Source organism: Dermacentor silvarum, chromosome 8, assembly GCF_013339745.2.
Source record: "Dermacentor silvarum isolate Dsil-2018 chromosome 8, BIME_Dsil_1.4, whole genome shotgun sequence".
In the NCBI taxonomy this organism is placed as follows: Eukaryota; Metazoa; Arthropoda; class Arachnida; order Ixodida; family Ixodidae; genus Dermacentor; species Dermacentor silvarum.
The window spans coordinates 90783556-90802145 of record NC_051161.1 but is presented as its reverse complement, the minus strand read 5'-3'; the positions used below and the strand labels follow the sequence as shown (position 1 = coordinate 90802145).

General features: G+C 44.8%; 1 protein-coding gene across 1 annotated transcript in view; it reads left to right on the top strand.

Annotated features, from left to right (window-relative positions):
* The window catches only part of LOC119462270 (disintegrin and metalloproteinase domain-containing protein 10), a 49321-nt gene extending 41555 nt beyond the window's left edge, over positions 1–7766 (top strand). Inside the window, exons 12-15 of the mRNA XM_049672912.1 lie at positions 981–1079; positions 1184–1374; positions 5889–6100; positions 7572–7766. Coding sequence (XP_049528869.1) covers positions 981–1079; positions 1184–1374; positions 5889–6100; positions 7572–7766 — 697 coding nt within the window. The remainder of the gene's footprint in view (positions 1–980; positions 1080–1183; positions 1375–5888; positions 6101–7571) is intronic.
* The last annotated feature ends 10824 nt before the right edge of the window (positions 7767–18590 follow it).

Genomic DNA, 18590 nt, shown 5'->3' with positions numbered 1-18590 from the left:
CTGCATTTCGTCGCAAACTTTGGGAACGCATATCTCGAAATTGGTGTCATCCTCAAATTCGTTTGAAGTGGATATTATTTTAAATGCCCACGTCTACAATTTGTACATTGGCATAATTTAATTAGTTTAGAAGCTAGTTAGTGATAGCTTGGTAATTAGTCAAATATTCGATATCATTTTTTTTCGAACATGCCTCTGCGAGTAATATAGCACAATAAATAAAACTGTGCTACGTACATGCCATGAGTGATACTTGAAACTTCTGTTCATGATTAACTAGGACACCCCATATATTGCTTACTTGCGAGCAGCAGAAGACGCGACACCGCAAAATATGGATGAGGTTATTGATTTGGGCTAGTTTGTATGTCATGATGACTAGGAATAGCGGTAGCGCGAAGAAAAATAGCAACTTCACGACGAGCCAAACAAGGACGAGCGCGTTTGATTGTTTGTCTCGTCAAGTTGTCATTTTGCTTCACGCTACCGCTCTTCCCAGTAATGGATAAGGGGTTACGTGTACGCAGTACCCTATCTCGTGGGCAGCCTGTAATCACATCAACTTTGGATAACGTAGGATTGATTCGTTAAGAATTGCAAAAGTGTTACCTCCAGCTTCCTCACCCCTCCTTGGCGCCTTCGATGCACCTCGACATTCTGAACAGTCAACCAGCACAGCCAAGAGTAGCACTGCTCTTCGCTCCGATGATCGAGGATATGTGCACAATCTTAACGACTGCTACTGCTATAGATACTTTCTGAGGCCGCCGACCTTTTCCTTCAAACAAGGCTTTGGAATAAGCTGGCGTTTTTGCGGTGTGCTCTTCATCAGGAATTTCGCGCGCATATGAGGAACTAGCGATTCCCAGCGTTCTACAGAAGAAAAAAGAAAAGCATGCGTACGTCGCCATTGTGTTCGCCGGGCGAGTAACCAGCGTGACTACACTATTGTGCTTCTCACTGGTAACATTCCTCTGCAGTCCCACGAACAGCGCCTGTTGCAGCGAGACCTGCCAGTACCGCAACGCGTCGTGGCTCTGCAGACATGACGACGACTGCCGATTCGAGGCCTACTGCGAGTATCCTTTGCGAATCGAAGAGGTTGAGGGCAGGGATTGCGAAACAGCAGGGCGCTGTGACGCAGGCGCAGGCGGCAGGTATGACCTTGACGGCTACGTCTCAGCGGGTGGGGCGGCGAGTGTCCCGCGTCGGCGCAGAAGCACGACGGCGTACTCTGCAACCACGGCACACAGGCTTGCGATGCTGGCGAGTGCGTGCGCTCCGTGTGTAGCGTGTACGGCCTCGTCGAGTGCTACCTCACCGGGACGCATCGGACGCCGAACGAGATGTGCCTCATCGCCTGCCGAGAGAACGGTACGCTTATTCCCATCGGTCGCACTCGTCCGGTTCATTGCGCTGACTGCAGTTATACGCATTAATTAGATGACGCATAGAAATAATTCATAATGAAATGTGCTTCCTTTAGCGCATGCTGGTCCATATCTTCCCAACAGGTTTTGTCGGAAAACGTCTGCACTCATTGGAACCGTACGAACTTGGGCTGGCTGGTTCATTACTTGAGAGTAAACATCGAAAAAAAAAAAAAAAAAAAAACAGGGCGTGAGGAAAGGACAGACAACAGCGCTGACTAACAACCAAATGTTTATTCTTTCGAGCAGCATGTATAGGTACCACTTTGCAACAACCAGAAAACACGTGTAGAGAGCATGCGTGTAAGTAAAAAGAATGTATTCACTCCGATAAGAGTGAAATTTCCTTCGGAAGGAGTGAAATTGAAGGAAAGCTTATACACAAGCATCCTCACTCTACTTGCTGTATGTGTAAGGCTTGAGAGATTAGTCGTGCGCACTCATCGTGATAGTTTGACAGGATGGCGCAATCTTTAAAACGTGGCTGACAGTCACATTCAACACAATACAATGAGAGGTGGCTATCTCTTCCTTACTCACTGACATTATTCAGTGTTCGCGCATGCGGTCATTGACACCACGCCTCGTTTGTCCGACATGAAAATGCTCGCAAGAACGAGAAATGTGGTAAACAACGTTACAACTGCACCTAAAAAACGACTGTCCATGTTTTTCTCGGCAACTTTTTTCATTGTGAGTCTCAAGATTGACCTTTGGCACAGACTACCAAGCTCATTTGGGCCAGAAAACGGCTACCTAACGCCTGCCCTGTTAAGGGCCTTCTTCAAATTTACGTCAGTGCACACGTTAGCCAGCAAAGATGGCGTTAAAATCGGAAGTTTTTAAGATGTCTAAATAATTCCTAAGGAAAAATATTCAGTCGAGCTAGACTGAAAAATATAAACTTCCAGAATAAGAAATACGTCATTCGTCGCGAGAACAGAGCTTTTGTAAGCGAGAAAATTATGTGTGTTGTAAATCGGAGTGGCGCGACCTATTTGGGACTATGGTAGCTCTCATGTAACATCAGCACTGGCTGATTCAAAGAGAGCGACAGAGGTGGTTGTCACGGGGGCATACGTCAACGCATTTGATTTGGCGTGGACAATTCAAATCGAAAAGCAGCAGTGGAACCTTCGGTGTCAATGTGCTACATAACGATGTCATGTACTAGCATACAGAAACAAAAAGAAGACTTAGTTTATTGATGTGAAAATGTAGAGAGGTCGGCCGGAATATGGAGCATCTGGCCTGCTACTCTACGTAAGGGAAGGGGAAGAGGAGAAGAAAGAGGGTCACAATGGGGGATGATAATGGGAGGAACTAGGTGAAAAGACACATTGCATAAATGATTATCACAAGCGTGAGTCCAGGCCCGTGTCGCCTAAGAAACGTGAAAAAGCACGCACTGCCTCTGTTGTCTGACAAATCTGTGGCCCTGCGCCTAGCAAGAGGTCCTCCGACAGTGGTCTATTGTATAAATGCCTCAAGGTGGCTGCCAGTGTGAGTCTTTCGCGCGCATGCTCAGGGCACACCACGAGCACATGGTCTATAGTCTCTATAGCACCACACACTGAACATTCCGGGGAGTCTGTCCGTCCAATGATGTGCAAGTATTTGCGCGTGAAAGCGACGCCTAATCGCAGTCTGTGTATCAGGCATGTATGAGGGCGTGGGATTCCACGCAGAACAGGAAATTGCATATCGGGATCCAGCCTTTTAAGGCGAACGTGACGAGCGTCTGGCTGGGCCCAGTATGTTTTCGTCGCACTCCTCATTAATTTCGACAGGAGGCATGTGATGTCTGGTCTAGAGAACGGCACTACAGTTCGTAGGCCATTGCTGAGGGTGCTCTTTGCTTCAGCATCGGCCACCTCATTACCATTGAGCCCGCAGTGTCCCGGGATCCATTGGAACACTACAGAAACAATAACATACTTCTAGACGAATATTCTATCGATCTAGCTCAGGTAATTCTTTTCCTTTATTACTGTTTTTTCAAATATACACGCGGTCTTTTGACTGGTTTGAATTAAACACAATAGGATATTCTTAATGCTATATAGAGTTTTCTTTAAGGCCAAAGTTCGCAGCCCTGAAGAGCATGATAATATATGCGAAACTTGTAAATGCCATTTGATTAATAAAATTTCACTAATTCATATTTTAATTATTATACTGTAGCTCTCATGTTCGAATTGCGGAATTAAAGCCAATCAATATTTAAAGCAGATTTGCTGAGTAGTGTTCCGGCGTATCTGCCGGTAATATTACACAAAAATGTACCGGTGATCTACGCAGCATTCTTTCCTCACTTATTTATGAAGAAGGTATGACTCGAGAGCTCCTGTCTAAATACATGAGAAAGGAGAAATCTCTTTTCTCGGCAGTCATAGCGCCAAATTTCATGAGACTTGTTGAACTTAAGAGCAAAAGTTAAAATCTAGTGACTGCAGGTAGCAGATTTTCTATTTAGGTTGTCCATCTTTAAATTAAATTAGGAGAAATCTAAAATTTTTGAAGAACAAAGCTATCAAGTTTACAAATCTGTAACTCAGCAAATAAAAATTGTCATAACTCTGTGAATTGCATCTAAAATGGTCAAAATAGATGTATAACATATGGCTCTCAAGTACACAAATAATAACTGAATAAAACGTTTACGAAACCACCAAACATTGTACTAAATTGACGGAAGATATAAATACATAAATGTAATTTGTCCACGTTGGATGTTCGAAGGGATGCAGCTTACAGATCGGCGGTATCTGTTTTTGGTGCACCGTTACGAATTTTTAAACAGCGTGCTTCTATTTTTTTTTCATTAACTTACCAATTTTTGGCAATTCTTGCAAGAAGTTCAGGCCCTACATTTAAATTCTGCTTGCAATAGACCCTAGAATTTAACTTTCTCTCGCAAATGCAGCTTATTTGATTGAAATTGGTCCAGGGGCTGTTTCACAACAGCGTTTCTTGGTTTTACATGTATTTGAATATGTGGCATTGGAATAGGTTCCGCGCTTATGCTTCCCCGTAAGCTCTGCATAGCAAACCTTGGCAGTAGACCTTTCTACTTTATTGTTGAATTACGCAGAAAAAAACTTGATAGTCTCATAATTATCGTGCTTGATTGTAATGTTGAATGTATTTATCGACTAACTAATCAAAGAAGGGACTGGCCATTAAGCCGCGACAGGCTATTTGGCCCTAAATTCCGGCGAGAAAAAAAAAAAAAAAAAAAACAAGCGTTTCTCATTCAACGCACTATTTATAGCAGACGGAAAATATTGATGAACGAAGAGGTAAACAGGAAAGAAAACTACGATAGAAGCTCACATGAGTGGCAGATAGCTGACGCGCGAAGGTCCTTTTATCACTCCAAACAAGTTCGCCTGCCGGTTCCAGAATTCGAACCATGAGAGGGCTTCCACCAAGTACCGACCCGTGTCGTTAGAGAGCTTTCACCCAGCCAAATTACGTGTAGTAATCCACATGACAATATAATGAATGGTTCAGTCCCGAAGAGCGCAGTTTATTATCGGGTTTTAATAAATCGTAATATGATTTTCATGTGCGATAAAATGGCGTGACTAAAATTTTCGGCACTCTACTCTAAGGCGACATTTTTTCCTAATACTATTTTTCTCTTGTTGACTACTTTGCACCACTTATACATATAGGCCCGACATGGTTGCCTGCGCCGCAGACCCTATCACCGTTCATTGCATCGTGCCGCAAGATGATGATGATCATTGTGGTTTATTGGCGCAAGGGCCAGATGTGGCCAAAGAGCGCCAATCGGGCCGCAAGAGCTTCGCAGTCTTCTATATCCTGTCAAAATTGATCCGCAAATTGTATAGGAAAAATGCGAATGAATTGCGACATACGGGGTGTGTTACACGATGGAAATTTCATTTACGTAGGTACTGAGGGGGCTATCAACGTCGAGTACACTCCTTGAGCCTATTGCTCTTCATTGGGAAATAAGAAAGAACGAAAGTTAATTACTGAACGCGCATGATGCTCGCGGCCTGCGAGTGCTGAGAGACAAGACGCTTGTTACGAATGCAGATAGTATTCCTACGGCTCCATTTATAGCGTGAGAAAGCACCTATAGGCACAAAAATCATCGAAGCAAACCACCTTGTGCAAATGTACCAAACCCGCTTCTTTTATTCAATAGCTACGATTACATGAACCCGATAAAGTCGGGTCGAGTCGACTTGCCGGGGGCGAAAACCAGTCATAGAGTTAATGTAAGCAACACAGCAGGTAAGGCCGAGTGGCTTTCGAGGTGAGTTCTCTTAGCCCGCCTGCAAGGGTGTAGGGTAACTCTTCTTGGCAAGATGCATGTAAACGCGGTCAGGTCGGAGTGGGTCGGCTCGGTTTATGAATCGACCCGCTTAGCGTCAAGTTCGTGTAGACGAAGCTCATGGAACAGGTCATTCCGGTGTGCAGCGTCGGACAGCGTTTGCATGGAGGCGTGCCACTTCAAACGCATGAAAGACTTCTGCAACAAAAAGATGGAGCCCGGAGCACCGTGCGACGACCTGCGCGGCTACTGCGACGTCTTTCAGAGGTGCCGCCTGGTGGAGGCCGAAGGAGCGCTCGCCCGTCTGCACTGGCTCGTTTTCGGTGGACGCGGCCTGCGAAACGTAATGGCGGTAAGGGTGAGGCAGCTACGCGCGGAAGCGCAACATGTACAGCACAGTGACGCGGCACATCTTTAAGCGATTTCTAGGGGAGAGCTATTCGAATATACTGATTTAAGGTAATATGGTACATACTCATTGAGCAAGTGACGCGAGCATAAAAGAGCGAAGGTTAGTTTTGTAACTGATAAATGACTCTTGTGCAGTTAGATCTGTTGGTAATTTCCTCCAGAGCTCAGATCCAGCATGAGAGAATGTAAATGATCCGTAGTTATTGCGAAATTTTGGAACGGTTACAGTTTTCGAGGTGACTGATCGTAATGGGTATGCGGTATTTTGATAATTATTAAGCGATAACTCACAATTTCTTCCTATAAAAGATGTGGAACTCGAACATCTTATATTTAATACATCACGTCATTGCATCCACGCGAATTCAGTCAGTGCGAACGATTAATGCATTTTCTGGCAACGAACACTATGAGCGATGAAAACAATATTAAGCGATGCGGACGTGAAACATGAGTGATCCTTTGCGACTTGATGGTGGTGCCGTGACATGACGCATGTGATGCCGTGATGTCATCACGATGCCATTATGATACAGGTGCTATTATGATTACAAATACGCATTCTGAAACCGAAGCTCACTGCTTTACACCCCCTGTTTTTATGCGGCCTACATTCCAACAGACATTTTACACCGTATATTTCATGGCTGTCGGTCTGTAATTATTAGAATTAATGTGCTCCAATAAGGGTGTTGTATGCGATTCCGCACGTGCCGTGCCCATCGGCGAATATTCGCGCCCTACGTCACTCCGCGTACCGCTACTAGATGGCGAAAGCTACGCGTTGACCTCTGATGCAAGGGTACGTCAGGGGATCCGCGTTTTTCACAAGTCGCCGGCTGCGGCGACATCATTTTGACCAATAGGTTCGGTCCCGTGTAATGTCCGTACCTAGTCATAATTGTGAAAAAAAAGTATGGCCCTTGAACGAGTCTATGGGGTAGGTGAAAATTACACAATGTCTTGCACGGACTCGTTAAGGGTAACGGTAGTCAAGATGGCCGAAGAGTTGCTTGCGCACTATCATATCGATCATCTCACGATGATAATGAATCTCAACTACGGCACGTGTCCACTATAGGGGTGAGCTGAAGAAAATAGTAAGAACGGGTAATGTAAGCAGAAAAGAATTAGTGAATAATTTGTACTTGCGGGGTCGATCTAACTCATTCTAACCTACAATAGATATAATGAAATGGTGCAGTGCTGTAGAATTCGGGTTAAAAATAAAATGAACCGTGTCAGCTCACCTCCTGCTCCTATTCAGGCAATCGGCTGATAACAGTATAGGCGATTGTGCGGTCAACCTCGTCGTATCAAACCTTCTTGTATGACTGGCAAATGCTCCGAGGCCCGCGTATACGGGACAAACATACCGCGGTAGTGTTTCCGGTGCTCGATATGTCTATCCGTTGCAGGAATACTGGTACTTCACGCTATTGGCCGTCGTGCTGGGCAGCGGTGTCACGGCGCTGTTCATCAAGCTGTGTGCCGTGCATACGCCCAGCAGCAACCCGCATCTCAAGGGCCCACGCAAAATTGTCGGACCCATGTGCCGACCCACGAGTTTGCTGCGCACGGCACTATCCCCTGGCGCCACTTCGCAGCTATAGACTATGTTTCACATCAGTGGACTGATCGCGTCAATTACGCACGCTGTTAACTACGTATTGTATTGGTTGTGTCTTTTTTTGTTTTCTGCCAATCTCTGTATATATGTTGAACAACGTGATCGTATCAAATTACATCACAAGGCCGTAGCTTGAATATTACCGCTTATATCAGGTAAGAAGGAACGCATCACGATAATATTAAACGTTTAGGATTCATCAAATGAGAATGACCTGCAACGGTTCTGTGGAAGCTGAGGAATATAATGTAAAGGAGAACCATAATCAACAAACCGTAACAAATTGCAACACTAAGTTAGTCGTTCGTCAGATCTAACCGCAGGGAGGAACAAACGAGTTATGAGCATTGAGACAGCATTAGAAGCCCAGGTGGAAATTGTACGTTCCGTCTATAAAGCTAAGTGGTTTAGAATTCTGCGAACTGCAGAAAGATGCGGCGTAGTTGAAGTAAAAAATACGCCCCAGCGAGATTATAATGTTTTGAGAGTACGCGCGATGCATCGGAACTTTAGCAATATTTTCTAGCAGCGAGCTGAAATTTACGTAAATAAAACATGCCAATGGCTGGAAGGTCTGATGCGCTGAAATTCGCGTGCCACCCGGGGAGGCGTAGTCTCAAGGGGAGGCAATTTTTATAGCAAGCAGGGAGTCGGATGAGAATGCAGGAAAGCCTGACACCTTTGAGTGCCGCTATCTCCGAGACGTAAAGTCCGTGAAATATTGTAATGCCATGGACAATTTCAGTAAAGGTGTACTCGAATGAAAGATGGCGAATTCGACACTGCTTCAAGGAAGAAACTGACCGAAGTGGCTGGAAAACAAGGCTGCTTAAAACAGCGAAGACAATTTTGGACATGCCTTGGCAGCACTGAGCCTCCAACCTGCATGAAGCTTCCTGGCCAGTGTCTTACACCCAGAGAACATATAAAAACATCACTCTAAAAGAAAGCGTCTTTTCGAATCTAAGTCGTCGTAGTAAATGCCCCTTTATACGTTTCCTAGTAAACGAAATGTTTATTGTGCTTACTGCAATGATAATTTAAATGTGTTTAGGAATTTTATGGCAAAATTGATTTGTATGTTTGTGATTACCTACAACGCAAGGTACTAACCACTATACGATCACGGCCCTCCTACAATCACGGATTACCTACAACTGAACTGTACAGTGCCCAAAACAGCCAAGCTATTTCCATTCGAAATAGTGATGAACCGGATACAGAGGCTCCTTCTATAACTAGCGATCAAGTTAGGATGGCCTTGAAAGACATGACCAGGGGAAAAGCTGTTGGAGAAGATGGAATAACAGTAGATTTAATCAAAGATGGAGGAGATATCACGCTTGAAAAGCTTGCGGCCCTTTATACGCAATGCCTCACAACTTCAAGTGTACCAGAGAGCTGGAAGAATGCCAACATTATACTAATCCATAAGAAGGGAGACAAAGAATTGAAAAATTATAGACCCATTAGCTTGCTTTCAGTATTGTATAAAATATTCACCAAGATAATTTCCAATAGAATCAGGACAACACTTGACTTCAGCCAACCAAGAGAACAGGCTGGCTTCAGGAAGGGATATTCTACGATGGATCACATCCATGTCATCAATCAGGTAATCGAGAAATCTGCGGAGTACAGTCAACCTCTCTATATGGCTTTCATAGATTATGAAAAGGTATTTGATTCAGTAGAGATACCAGCAGTCATAGAGGCATTGCGTAATCAAGGAGCACAGGAGGCATACGTGAATATCTTAGCAAATATCTACAAGGATTCCACAGCTACCTTTGTTCTCCACAAGAAAAGTAGAAAGTTACCTATCAAGACAGGGGTCAGGCAAGGAGACACAATCTCTCCAATGCTATTCACTGCATGCTTAGAAGAAGTATTCAAGCTCTTAGACTGGGAAGGATTAGGAGTGAGGATCGACGGCGAATATCTCAGCAACCTTCGGTTTGCAGATGACATTGTCCTATTGAGCAACAATGGAGAGGAATTACAACAAATAATTGAGGACCTTCATCGAGAAAGTGCAAGAATCGGGTTGAAGATGGATATGCAGAAGACAAAGATAATGTTCAATAGCCTGGCAAGCGAACAAGAATTCAGGATCGCCAGTCAGCCTCTAGACTATGTAAAGGAATATGTTTATCTAGGTCAATTACTCACAGGGGACCCTCATCATGAGAAAGAATTTAACAGAAGAATAAAATTGGGTTGGAGTGCATACGGCAGGCATTGCCAAATCCTGACTGGGAGCTTACCACTGTCGTTGAAAAGAAAAGTGTACAATCATTGCATTCTACCGGTGCTAACATATGGGCAGAAACTTGGAGGTTAACAAAGAAGCTCGAGAACAAGATAAGGACCGCACAAAGAGCGATGGAATGAAAAATCTTAGGAGTAACGTTAAGAGACAGGAAGAGAGCAGTGTGGATCAGAGAAACTGGGATAGCCGATATTCTAGTTGACATTAAGCGGAAGAAATGGAGCTGGGCAGGCCATGTGATGCGTAGGATGGACTGCCCAGCTCCATTTCTAACCGATGGACCATTTAGGGTTACAGAATGGATACCAAGAGAAGGGAAGCGCAGTCGAGGTCGGCAGAAAACCAGATGGGATGATGAAGTTAGGAAATTTGCATGCGCAAGTTGGAGTACGCTAACGCAAGACAGGGGTAATTGGAGATTGCAGGGAGAAGCCTTCGTCCTGCAGTGGACATAAAATATAGGCTGATGATGATGATGATGATTACCTACAGATGAAAATGGTTTATAAAATATGACCATTATGCCCTGCCACGAAACCTGGCCGGCTATAATGGCCTATATGCTTCCGCGCTGGCTATGTGACATGCATGAGGTGGCCATGACTGCGTGTTAATGAAAGCTCGCCATCGAGAGACCAGCATGAAAAAAAGCGGACAGTCACTTTAGCATACCTTAATGAGGATGAAGGCATTCAGGTAGGCAAGAAGACATGAGGTATTCATTAAATTACTTGACATTCTCATTCGAATCCGCTGTTACTTCTTCTTCCTTATTTTCTGCCACCAAAGGTAGTGGGTTCGAGTGCCCTAATTACCTCTACCTTAATTAGCTGTGTCAAACTAACTTCGCCATAATTAACACCACAGGTGGTGCGTCCGACTCCCATGAATGGTCGTGGGTTCGACCATCAATTTTGGTACCATCAATTTTGGTGCCATTGAATTTTGGTGCCATAACGCCTGATGGTCATTTTTTCGACCCATGAGCCATCTAAGGCTTTCGCTTTGATAAGAATTGTAGAAATTCTAGCTCTTCGGTACAATCTTCACTTCAGAAACCAAAAAACTTTGTTCACTCGCATTAATTAATGCTAATCAAGTAAGTTAACCAAGATATCATATTTCTATTAATAAAGCTTTGTCTCTTAAAAAGTCGCGGCAGTGAATGAAGGAAAAGCAGTGAGTGAGACAACGTTAATAAATATTCGGCAAATTGATGGCCTGGGTCTAGGTGGCGCCGGAAGCAGCAGAGAGACCGTGTCTTCGCCGGGAGCAGCAGAGAATGAAAGTGTCTTCATTGTGATAGCTTATCAGGCTTGCTGGATGGCCCAAAGTTGGTCCTGAAGGTCAGAGCTAGTCAGTGCGGTTCTCCACCGCGCCCTTAGTTCATCCGGGGGACTGCAATTCTTCTCTGAACTATTTCACAATCCCATAGTATGTGCTCTAGGGTGGCTACTCTATCATTACATAACGTACATTTGGCCTCGGGGTATAAATCCGGAAACATGCGGTTAAGATGTACCGGGTTCGTGTAAGTTTTGATTTGAAGTCGCCTCCAGTCAACCGCCTGAGACCTGTTTAATTTTGGGTTAGGAGGTGGATATATACACCTCGACTTTCTGTAGAATTGGGTAATGTGACTGAATGAGAAAAGTGTAGCCCTATCCATCCGTTCCATCTCCTCCTCGGCCAGAGCCCCCCCTAGTCGGGCGCGGTTAGTGAATCCTGGCGCAACACGATGGGCAGACTCGTTAAGGTTTGGGTTCGCGGTGGATTCGCAGTCTGTATGGGCTGGGAACCATATGATTTCCTTGTCGTAACATTCCTCAGATGATATAAGTTGGGTTTCACTGTTTAGAATTTTTGCAGCTTCAACTGATATCCCTCCTCTGGCATAATTTCGTATAGCCGATTGAGAGTCGCTAATAATGTTTCTATATTTGGGATAAAAGCAATGTCATCGCCATATTGAGCTGCCACTCATGTGAAAGTACGGAAAACTAGCTACGAACTGCCAATAAAGGACACATCAGGTCAAACATTTACATGTAAACAACACAAACGAGCGATGTGCAAAAGGATGCGTCTGTTTAAAGTTCTAAGAAAACAAAGACAGTATTGGCGGAGGAAGGAAATAAAGCCAGATTCTTGGCCTATATACCTGATGCGTACGCACCATAATTGCATCAGCTATGAGTGAAATTCACAAGAGTGATAACTCTCACTGAAAGTTTGCCCAATGTTTCGCTTACATCCTTCCCATTGTTGCTTTTCTCAACACCAATAGCACCTACCATCTCTGGTTAATTGTTGTTTTCGCTGTTTCTTAGTTTCTAACAAGAAGGGCCCGCAGGCCCAAGGAAAGGAAGGATGGATTATTAGAGAGCAAGTAAGCCGACGGCATCTACGAAGTCGAGGAGGATTCGGGCACCGGAGTTGAAGCTCGTCCATGTCATCAGGGCCCGCTGCCCGTATCTCCGCCAGGAAAAGACAGTGTTCGCGGTCCGTCAGTGTCCGCTTGACCTGTCACTACAGCTAACTCAGTCCGGATGCGAGTACTTCATGGTCAGACTTCATGCCCAGAAGTGTTGCTGAGGGTGCATGGGGCGAGAGAGAGAGAATAAGCTTCATGCAAAAGAGCACACGAGCGTAGGTAGCTCCTTCGCTCGGCAGTGGGTCGTCCACTAAGGCCAGGAGTTCAGCAGCCTTAGCTGCTCTTCTCACTCGGTTGACCAGGTTGTGCTGGCCCATCGAGTCTGAGCTGGACAGCGCTGTCTCCCATTGACATGTGGTGGGGTGTGTTATGGGTGTGAACGTTGGTGTGCGTACAGAGCACACCAGGACACGTCGTCACACTTAGCTGCCTGCTGAGCCGCTTCAGTGGACAGTCATGCTACCTTGGGCAGAGTCATGACGCGAAGTCCAGTCGATTATGACTGCGCCCGTGAAATAGTTTCGGCCAAGGGTATGGCAGTGCACACAAGTAAGTAGCATTTGCAAACGTTTAAAGTTTGGCCCACGTTAGGTGAAACAGCCTGTATACAGGATGTGCCAACTATCATGCACCGCGATTTAAAATATGTAAATGCCACATAGCTGGGCAGAACCAGGGTACTGTTGTTTCCCGTTGCTTGAAGACACTCGGGTTATTTTTTGCATTCCGCCTAATTAGATCTTAATTATTTCAACTTTTCAAATATTATATTTAAAGGAAAGCGTCAATGAGAACATTGTAGAACAATATTGGAAACTCCCGATGCACCAGAATTTCTGTTGCTGAACACGTGCTACATAATAGTGTTTTTGCGAGCGTGAAAGAAACGCGATAAAACACGCAAAATTGCCGGCGCGACTGGCCGCTCGAGACACTTTGCGTGTATTCGCGAAAAACCCTCATGTAGCACGTACTGAGCAACAGTGTATCGGGAGTTTTTCAAGTAGCTCTACAATTTTCTCATTGACACTTCCATCTCATTGTAATATTTGAGAGGTTCATTATTTAGACTAATAATGTTCTCTGAGTATCTCCAAGGAATGGCAAAAACATTACCTTGGTTCCATCCTGCTACGTTGCATTTGTAGATTTTTAAATCTTGGTGCATGATAGTTGGAACACCAGTAGACGTTCGTAATGTTCCTGAGCTTTGCAGTGACTTCATTTTTTTTCTTTGGTCCTGTGAGAAAGACTCATTTTCCTAAATTTGATGTCATTTACGACAGTATTCTGCAACATAATATGAAACTATTCTGAGTCGGTTTACCGGACGTAATTGCGCCACGCTGTTGGCAAATGCGGTTTTAAAAGAAGCCGTTTAAACACGGCACGTTCCGTGGGAGGAAAAGGCACTCATGTAGCTGAAGCTTCTTGCCTTCTTGCCAGTGTGTGGAATCAGCGCGGTGGTTTGTGGGTAGCGCCATCAGAATGGTTACTTTCCATGTGGTGAATTGATAGCACGCGGAATTGTATCTTTCTTGGCTGATGGTTTCCAGAGAATTCACGAGAGCATCTTCATTGTGATTTTCTTTTGTCTCTTCCGTCCAATAGGGCTTCTTCATTCAATTGCCTATAGCATTCCTGATATTCTAAAATGGGATATGGCAAATACTTGTCGGCTGTAATACAGGATCCTGGAGGGCTTAAGGCGAGGACATCGCACAAAGCGACGATGCAGAAGTGCTTGCTGCTCGTGCCTTATATTGCATATTTTTCTGTTCTGTTATAAAGAAGCTGCCTGAAAATACCAAAGTGGGAACTACTTCGGCTACTTTACTTTTCGGCGTTCGTCAGCGAAAAAGAAAGACGTGTAAAGCGACGATGAGGATAATGACCAGAAAGACTAGGGTATAGACTACAGAGCGTTCAATCAACGGCCTGGCTGTGTCCGGTCCGCTGCCCCAAAAACGCGATGTATTTTACGGTCGTCGACTTGTGGTGAATTAGCAGGACGAAGAGGGATAATATTGCTGCTAGCTAAAGGCGGGCCCAGCCTTGCAAACGTTGCCGGCAATACAGGCAAGCCATGCGGCGAGGATGCACTTGTAACGGGGAGCACTACCCACAGCGGGCCATCCGATCCACCTCACCCTGTTAGCTCGCCCGCACGACAGATAATTCACACTCCTGCTCTGTCTATGCCTGTCTTTGAGTCTGTGGTCCTATACGGAAGTGATTTGGCGCTCTCCTGAAAAAAAAAGAAAACGAAGAAGCTGCGTATATGCTTGTGTGTGTGTGTATGTCGTGTACGAGGACATGCATATATCTATATATAGACCGGTGTCTGTGCCATTCAACGTGTATGCTTGCTTATTCGCAAACACTCTTTTGTGAGAGTGTACGGGTAAACACGAGATCATGTATGCATTGACTCGCCTAAAGTCGCGCAAATTTTCGGACAGTAACTCGAGTATCTTGAATATGCGGCTCTGGAAATCTGTGTGTTTGCGCGCGCGTGCTTCTTCTGCTTGTGGGCGGCAGACTTTTTTCTCAACTGATGTCGTTCGGCGCAGAGGCATATGATACCATTAAACAAGGTCACCGACTAAGTATACGTAGCCGTTCTAAGCGTTCTAAGTATACGTAGCCATTCTACATAATGCAGACTGCATAATGTAAAGCAGACTAGCAGGGCAAGGAAATATTCCTTTACATGTTTACGTCTCGTCGATAAGAAATGCTAACCGCCTTCTTCCTTTTGAAGCGCTTAAATGCAGCAAGCACACGGGACAGGTAAGCCGGCCGCAAAATTGCTCTTACCTTTTGTCCTAGATCGTAGAAAGAGGCAGCGATGGCTGAATCATAGTTTTACCGTTTAGCAACGCTATTTTGTCGGCGTCGTTTCTCTGACATCGGAATACCCTCCTCTGAGCGGCTGACCACCGCTAAACTACGCGTATGTACGAAAGGATGAAGAGTGCTTGGCAGCCTTCGACAAAGTCCTCATGAAAGAAAAAAGACTTTTCTTTTTCTGGTGCTGACGGCGACCTTTTCGCGAATCTTAATCCCTGAGGGACAGTTTATATTATCTCCACAAAAGCGGTGAATTCTCCTCTGTTCTACCCGAGCACTCCTGGTGCGCAAATAAAGACGTTGACTACCTTAGGAGTTGTGGCTCCCGCGCGCTCTGCGAGATTAGTAAAGATTCGTTTGCTGATGGAAAAGCGATGCTTAGGGGCGTAAACTTTAGATAAACGCAACTTTGACTTCCATCTGTTGCTGCTGTTTCATGGCAATTTTTTGCTTTAAATGGTTTCAGGTTCTCTAAACGCAATGAATGTCGGTTGATTGATTGGTTGATTGTTGTTCCGTCAGAGAATGAGGAAGCGAAGACCAAATATCGAATTGTGAAGAAAGTTTGGGTCTTTTCTCCAATACTCTAACGTAATATTACGAATCGGGAACACAATTCGTGCTTACCTCCTTTATTTGCTAAAATACTACAACTATTCGTCTCCATGTAGAGCCTGTCATATTTTTAAAGCGTAGCTTTCTATGTCTCACTAATTCGTCCGTGGGCACCGAAAACGCACTGCAGTAAAGCCACCTTACACAATGGACTATCTGCTCATGTGCTAATACACTAGAACAATCTGCGCATCTGCGCACACAATCGCAGAACACTACAATTTACATTCGCAGTTGTACCGATAAGAACAACGCATGGGAACTGCAACGCCACGCTACCCAGATGAACAGTATATATCTGCATTGCATACGCACGACACGCAATGCACTCCCGGCCGTCATCATGGGTAGGCCACGGGTGCAGCGCATGGCAGAAGAGGAGGCTACCACACGCGAACGTAAGCGCGAGCACGATCGTGCCCGTAAGGCCGATCCCGTGTATCGGCAACGGCATGCAGTCCGTGAAAGTGTGAGTGTGTGCGTGTCATCAACGGCTATATGATCTAAAATAAAGGCTATGCAATCCAACGGAACGTGTCTTCATTCAACTTCAACCTTCAAAAAATACAATCCTAAACAAGCAATCAAATCACATATGCATCGCATCGGGTCGCTCAGCATCTCTTTGATGCAGTTTGTATGGGCGAAAGCTTCGCGCTTAAGCATCTTTCTTTAAGAAAGGGGCTTTGATTATATAATTTCAACCAAACCGGAGATGAGTTTTAAAAGCCCAAACAAAGACGGGACGACAAGAAACACAGACAGGCGCTCGGAGAGGTTCAAGTGGCATCTGTGCCTGTCTGCTTCCGTATATTGATTTTGTGGCTTTTGTTTCCACCTGCCTACAATAATACCCAACTGCGCGATGCAGGTTTCTAAATAAATAAATAAAAAAACACAAATATGGTGTGATATAAACAAAGAAAAGATTGTTTGTGCAGTAGTAGTGCATACGGTACCCCGTTAATGGCCTTCCTAAAGTCCAAGAACACGCTACTCACTTGTTCATCTTGGTCAAACTGGAGATGAGTTTTAAAAGCGCAAACAAAGACGGGACGACAACACAGACAGGCGCTCGGAGATGTTCAAGTGACATCTGTGCCTGTCTGCTTCTTTATATTGATTTTGTGGATTTTGTTTCCACCTCCATACAATAATAGTATTAGGGGTGCGCGAATATTCGAGTTCCGAATTTGAATCGAAGTACTATCTAATCGAATAATTCGATTCGATTTTCGAATAGCTAGTATTCGAAGTTTCGAATAATTCGACAGGACGAATAACTAAAACGCGACAAAGGCCAATGGTGCAACTTGGTTAAGGTGGTGTGGTTAAAACTAATGCTAACGTCGTTACAGTAGGCCTTTCGTTAAAACTTTCGCCGGTATCCTGGTTCAAAAGCGAGCGCATGTTTATATTAAAGGAGATTTGCCATTTCCACACGTACAAAAAAATAAACACACATGAGAGAACTGTCAAGCCTTTCACAACTTCGCTTCCGAAACGAAGTCACGAACTTTTGCGTAGTTCAGTCGCGTATGCTGCCAGCGCCGCGAAACACTTTTGCACAAACATCTTCCAAAAATATTACAATGAGCCGCTCATTCAAAGAAAGGATGATCTTTGAAATGTTGGAAAGAGCATGGAGCTTCTGTATCCAGGAATCTCCAAAATTGCTTTACGATACCTTCCCATCTCTGCTACAGAGGTGCCCAGTGAACGCATGTTTTCAACTGCAGGAAACACCGTAACATCACGGCGAGAGAGCCTGAAGCCAGTTCATGTGAAACAGCTTATGTTTCTGCATGACAATTTGTAGCCTTGCGGTAACAGTCACTCACCGCTTTGTGTGCTCGAGGACATTAGCAGACATAATTTTTTTTGTTCTTTCTGTAAATTTTCAATAAAATCTTTTGTATTGGATATTCGATATTTTTGGCCTATTCGGCACTATTCGATTCGAATTCGATTCGAGATAAAATTTTACTGTTTGCACACCCGCATTATGTATATATATATATATATATATATATATATATATATTGCCACACTTTCGAACATGTGCTACATAATTAGAAAGCCGGAGACGCGCGCCAGTCTGCGCGCCAGTCTACGCGCCATGCGCTGGCACCTACTTTGACGGGCGCCAGCGAAGAAGCAGACAAAGATCCTCCGATCCACGCGCGGGTGCTTGAGTTTTTGAGTTTGATCTGCTGGTGGTCAGCGACTCGAACTCAACGCTTCAGGACGCCTGTTCTCCTAGAACGTGACATTTCTGGTGGAGGTGCTACAGGCGTCGTCGAATCTCCGTCGGGTCGAGGTCACGTCGCTTGGAGGTCTTCAGCACGTGACGCATCAGTGGCCTCGCCTCCAAAAGTCGCTTACGTCAGTTTTCCAGGTGAGGGCTCAGAGACCGTTCCTGCGTCATCCTCGATGTACACCCGTGAGCAAAAGTATAAGGACCAAAGGACCGCCGAAAAAACTGAATTTCTCCGTAATTAACGCACAAACTGACATTGACGGGTACACTGGAAAGTTCGCCATGCCAAGTTTGCACTGCAGTCCTCAATTTCAAGTTTCATTCGCAAGCAGTTGAAAAAATCGGCTTTTTATCGCAATCCCTGGTACCTATA